We start from the raw sequence: 6330 nt of genomic DNA, 5'->3' as shown, positions 1-6330 counted from the left end.
GAGTAATAAATTTATGAATCATTACTTTAGATAAATGTGTCAGCATAATAGATTTAAGTATAAATATAAGGTTGACTATTCAAAATCCAATCTTATTTATTTTGTATAGATTTTGGAAATTATTTCAGCTTTCAATGAAAATAAAATACAAAATTTATACTTTTGTAGAAGTGTGGTGGTAAGAAAGATCTATATAATGTATTTTACACAATTAAAATGAAATGCTTAATCTAAGAAATATCATTTCAGATTAAACATATTTAATCAGAAAAGAAATTTTAAGGTTTCTATTCATTTGGCATTTTTGCTTTTTTTTTTAAATAATTGTGATATTTTGAGTCAACTTTGAACCATTGGATGTGTAATGTTTAATTGCTCTCTTTTCTGTAACTGTTTGATAGTTCAATGGTGAAACAATCCACTAACTCACTTTGTTCAAATTGAGTGTTGTTGAGAGTGTGACGACCCCACCTTCCCTGAAGGTGAACCAAAAGGGTTAGTGGGCTGTCTGCCCAACTCTCGTCAAGACTCATGGACAACTTATTAACAATCTTTTAAAACAAAAACCACATCTCCAATGACAATATAAAACAATCCTTAGCCAAGCATGAGTTTATAGATGATACAAACTTCAAAATACCCTACTACGTCTATTTACAACGGTCGAGTTCCCAACATACAAAACAACCTAAAAGTTGATACAGCTGTGCAAAATAAAAGATTTCGACCTAACTCGGTCTCTCCTAGTCACTCGCCCAAGCGCTCGCCCCTGTAAGGAAAACAAAACTAAAAGGGGTGAGCTTTCGCCCCATGAGGTTCCAAGAAAATTGTGCAAGCAATGATATCAAACTTAAGCCACAAAAAATCATAATTCATTACAACAAGGAGCAAGTATACTTCAATTATGGTTTCACGTATTCAATTAAAAGGATACGGGACTCTCATGAGTTTATTCCAGTAGCTTGATCAAGATTCAAGATGTCGTTGATACTCCGTCAATATATTCCAAGATACTATCAAGTATATCACGACTTCACGCTTTTTCCCATCCACTGTACAACCCCTTACCGGACCCGCACGCCAAAATTAGGAAGGGGTAATACTCGATTATACCAGTTCAAGTTCAAGAGCTCAAGTGCACGTGCACGTTCAAGTTCAAGTAACAAGACCCCTGATTCATTGATCGTCTCGACCAATCCCTTGCCAACTCAACTTGACCAACTAACCAATGGGGGTTGAGGCACCAAGCATGTAAGAAAGTCGATGGGATGAACACCCAAGCGACTAGCAAGTCAAGTACGAGCAAAGCAATTCATCTCATATCAATATCAAGCCACAAAAGAGCGAGTATGATAAAGTACATCCTCATCCCAAAATTAACAGTTCAATAGCAATAAAAACAAGTATTTCAAGTAAGAGACATTGCACGTAAGCACTTTACATGCACTTAGAACACTCACGACGACACAAGTTCAAGTGTTCGTCTCGTGTGCACTTCCAACCCCACTTAACCCATTCATGTGATTATTCAATAAGAGCAATTGATGATAGCATTTTTAGCGATCATCAGCACCCTCCTATAGACATGAAGAATGATAGTTCTGTTTCCAAACCAGAACAACTAACTTCATTGCCTGATGAATATGTGTGTTTTTATCTAGGCAAAAAAATCTATAGGTGGAAAGCTTATTTGAGGTGGAAATCAAAAAAATTTCGCTCATATAATACTTAGTGTGAGAAGCAAAAAAAAAATACAGCATTAATCCATTCTTCATCACAAAAAAGTAGACAATTTGCTCTGCTAAGTGGTACAATTACTAGAGAGCACAATCTTATGCACAGAATCTATTCAATGTGACTCTACTACAAAATTGAGTAGAGATACACTTATAACCCAGCCATTTACTTCCATTAGTAGTATTTCTGTGCTTATGGATGGACACTTAGGTAGTGTCCTCTACTTTCAAGGAAATTGTTCTTTAGTTTCCATAGATTCTTATGATAACTATATCTGAACTTCTACATTTGAGTTTTAGTAGTTAGCAATGAACCTGTTGGTGAATCAGCTAATCGGCTAATCAAAGAATTCCTGGTCAAAATAAAAGAAAATGTTTAGGTTAGGTTTGGTCTTTTTTATTAGTTTAAATTCAATGCTATTAATAAGCATATAAATTTTTGGTTGTTTCAGCTATTATTTTCTGTTTTCTCTTAGGAAGGATTGCTAGGAAAGAAAAAGAATTATTGGATTTAATAGCTGATACTCCTGACACTTTGCCAAAGCAGAAAGATTGTCTACACTGTGGTGCTAAAAAATTTTTCTCTGAAATAGCAAACTTTTGTTGTTCTAATGGTGATATTGTATTTGCATACAATAGACTTCCTGATATTCTAAGAAGGCTATTGACTCTATCTTTAGAAGAAGCAAAAGCATTCAGGGAGCTCATTAGGACTTACAACAATCAATTTGGGTTTACATCTTTTGGTGTTAAATGTGATAAGAATCCATGTAGACAAAACAATAAGTTTATATGTTTAGAATTCAAGGACAAGTGTATCATATTTTAAATGACTTGATACCAAGAAATGGTTCAGACACAAACATGCAACTATATTTTCATGATATTTAGAATCAGGCATCTAATTGTCTTGCAGCCTATCTTAGATTGTCTAAAAGTGTAATATAGAAAATATGACTATTCTCGAGCATAATCTATACGCTCGATTCTTTAGGAGCCTATATCACGTTCCTAACTTAGCTACAAAACAATGTTGCGTACACTTCCTAGTGTAGACTAGAGAGTATACAACAACTCAACAAAATCATAGGTTGCAGCATTATGGGTAGAAGGAGAAGAAAATGGTGAGAATAGCCGTCATAACATACAAGTGTATACTCATGGTGGGCATCCACGCAATATTGAGTATTATTACAGCTGCTATAATCCATTATAGTACTATTTAATATTTCCATTTAGAGAGCTTGGTTGGCATCAAGGAATTCCAAAGAAGGAATAAAAGGAAGAAACACAAAAGAAAGAAGGAAAAAAGAATCAACTGAAATGATTGCACCAACGAATGCATTAAGTGCTAATGAATTGCTTCACAATGAAGAAATTAATCAGTTAGAAACAAAATTTTAGTTTATGTAGTATTAGGAGTACACAATTTATAGTTATTCTAAAAATGATATGCTACCACTTTACAGTAATACATAGAATGGAAGAGGATCCAGCTTTTGTTTCATTGAGGGAATATTACGCGTACAAGCTTTAGATCAGAGATTCAGATGAATCTCTTCTTCTACATTTTTCTCAATTATTTTAGCAATATGTAGTTGATGGTTATTTGAAGATCGAGAAACAGAGACTTGACTTTTTCAGGTCACAACAAGAAGAAATCAGGAGAGAATTTTTCAATGGCACAATTGATGCAGTGGCTACTAGAGAAACTTGAGGGTCAAATATTGGCCAGTGAATTATATTGCCACCAAGTTTCATAAGAGGTCCTAGAAATATGCATCGCAAATACATGGATGCAATGGTTGTGGTTCAAAAATTCACAATGCCTGATCTTTTTTTGACAATGACCCGTAATCCTAATTGGCCAAAAATAAATGTGCATCTGATTCCCACAAATGAAACACAAAATTGGCCAAATTTAATTTCGAGCGTCTTTCATGCTAAGTTAGAAAAGTTGAAAGATGAACTTTAAAAAAAACATATTTTTGGTGAGATTGTTGCTTTTGAATAGGTATGCCTCATGTGTATTTCCTTTTGATTTTAAAATCTAAGCACAAACTATATACTCCAAATTAATATGACAAAACAGTTTGTGTTGAGACACCTAACAAGCAAAAATTTTCACACATATAAAAAATGGTGCTCAAGCATATGTTCCATGGTCCTTGTGGTTCAGCAGTTCCACAAAATGCTTGCATGAAGAGAAATGGAATCTGTAAAAACTCTTGTCCAAAAGAGTTCTGTGAGGCAACTATTCAAACAATTGATGCATATCTAAAATATAGACGAAGAGATAACGACATTAAGATTAAAGTGAGAAATGCATGGCTCGATAAGTGTTGGATTGTCCCTTACAACCAATATCTACTTGCAAAAATTGACTGCCAAATCAATGTTGAGATATGCTCAACAGTGAAGGCAATCAAATATATTTACAAGTACATTTTTAAGGGATATGACAGAATCAGTTTTCAAGTTATTGCTGACAGTCCAGATTGTGAAATTAATGAAATCAAACAGTATGTATCACCAAGATGGATATCTCCTCCAGAGGCTACTTGGAGAATCTATAGATTTTCAACTAATGAAATAAAACCAGCCATTATCCACTTACAATTGCATCTGAAAACCAACAACCAATGAACTTCAAGAAGAATACTAATTTGTTTAATATTCTATATAATAATCAATTGAGAAGAACAATGTTAACTAAATTTTTTACATGAGTAGAACAAAGAGGAAGCTTAGGATCTAAATTGCACCTATGTGCAATTTTTAGAATATTTTGTTTGGAAACCAAGCAAAAGAATGTGGAAAATTGGTGAACAAAGAGATTCTATAGATAGAATAGTTGCTGCACATCCTGGTGAAGATGAAAAATACTATTTGAGACTCTTGTTGACAAAAGTTAAATGTCCAACCACATTTGCTGACTTGAGAACTTTTGGTGGAGTTCAAGTACAGACTTTCCATGAAACAGCACTGCTAGGGGATTATTGGAGCATGATGATGGCTAGAAACTTTATTTGTAAGAAGCTTCTCACTTTCATATGCCATATGAAATGAGCAGATTATTTGCAAGCCTGCTGGTTTATTCATGCCCCAACAATCCAATAGCATTCTGGACTAAATTTGAAAATGTTATGTCTAAGAATTTCTTAGATATAAAACATTAACAGGTAGTCAAGTTAGGACAAAAGTACTTGACCAAATAAATGGTTTCTTACAATCTATGGGGAAAAACATTTCTTTATTCAATTTGTGTCCCCGTGATTTTTCAATAGATGATATGGAAAGTCAAAAAAGAGCATTAAATGCAGAAAGAAACATAGTTTTTACATCAGATGATCTAGATGCTTGTGCTTTCTTGAATCAAAAGCAAAAAGAAGCATTTAATCTCATTTCTGAGAGAGTTTACAGCAATAAAAGTGGTGCTTTTTTCATTGATGGTTCGAAAGATATTGGAAAAACCTTTTTATACCATGCATTACTGGTAGATATTAGGTCAAAAGGTTATATTGTATTACCCATTGCTACATCCAGCATAGCAGCTTCAATTCTTTGTGGAGGAAGAATAGCTCACGCACGATTCAAAATTTCAATAGATATTTCTGATCGATCAACTCGTCGTGTGAGTAAGCAAAACTCTTTAGCAACTTTGATAAGAGAATCAAAGTTGATCATTTGGGATGAAACTCCTATATCTAAACAAGCAAGTATTGAAGGATTGGATGATTTGCTTAAAAACATCATGAATTCAAGTGAAATTTTGGGTGAAAAGGTAGTGGTTCTTGGAGGAGATTTCAGGCAAATGCTACCAATTGTTTGCAGTGGAACTAAGGTTGAAACTATTAATGCTTGCTTGATTAATTCTCCTTTTTGCCACAGTTGCAAAAGTTATAGTTAACTGAAAATATGAGAGCAAAATTAGATCCATTGTTTACTCAATTTCTATTGAAAATAAGAGATGGTTTAGAACAAACAGATTGTGTTGATTCAGTTGTTATATCATCTTCCATTTTGATCAAGTATACTAGTGAAACTGATGCACTTTAAAGACTAATAGATGCTGTCTATCCTGATATTAATAGTTTGACAGCCCCACCTCACCCTAAGGCGAACCAAAGAGTTCGGCGGACCGCCTGCCCAACTCTCACCAGGACTACGGAGCCGAATCACACAAACCCGATATAGCGCACAAACGAATCCCCAAGAGAACCCTCAATCGAAGACTACTAAGTTGAGAAACATGAGTTCTACACCAAAAGGTACCATGGTACTTTGATTAAATGCTTCAACGGAAATGAAAATGAAGACGAAAATGCAAATGGAAAGCAGACACATCACAATCCGGCTAAGATATGGTTGGATTTCTGGCCGAATCGCTGGCCGAATATGAGGCAGTGAGTAACCCAAAAATTTTTCAAAAACCCCTGCTAATCCGGCCAGATATCGGGCTAAGAACTGGCCAGATACACGGCCGGATTTGGTGAACAGTTCCCGCCAGAAATTTCTTTCCTTGTTCAAATGCTGCGCTCGTCCGATCGTCCAATGGTTACAAGTAGCATCTGAACAAACACAAATGTACCAT

The 6330-nt window shown here is 34.8% G+C and overlaps 1 protein-coding gene across 1 annotated transcript; it reads left to right on the top strand.

Moving 5' to 3' along the window:
• Positions 1-4547: 4547 nt before the first annotated feature.
• Positions 4548-5646, top strand: LOC113720444 (ATP-dependent DNA helicase PIF1-like). Its single transcript, XM_027245296.1, has 2 exons — positions 4548-4767; positions 5024-5646. The coding sequence occupies exons 1-2, from the start codon at positions 4548-4550 to the stop codon at positions 5644-5646; spliced, it is 843 nt and encodes a 280-aa protein (XP_027101097.1).
• The last annotated feature ends 684 nt before the right edge of the window (positions 5647-6330 follow it).

This window comes from Coffea arabica, chromosome 6c (assembly GCF_036785885.1).
Source record: "Coffea arabica cultivar ET-39 chromosome 6c, Coffea Arabica ET-39 HiFi, whole genome shotgun sequence".
NCBI lineage: Eukaryota > Viridiplantae > Streptophyta > Magnoliopsida > Gentianales > Rubiaceae > Coffea > Coffea arabica.
This window is presented reverse-complemented; position numbering and strand designations above follow the sequence as displayed.

Coding starts and splice junctions, on each gene's coding strand:
- LOC113720444 (XM_027245296.1), top strand. CDS start 4,548: ATGTGGAAAATTGGTGAACAAAGAGATTCTATAGATAGAATAGTTGCT. Junction 4,768..5,023: donor GATGGCTAGAAACTTTATTT/GTAAGAAGCTTC, acceptor ATTTTTCAATAG/ATGATATGGAAAGTCAAAAA.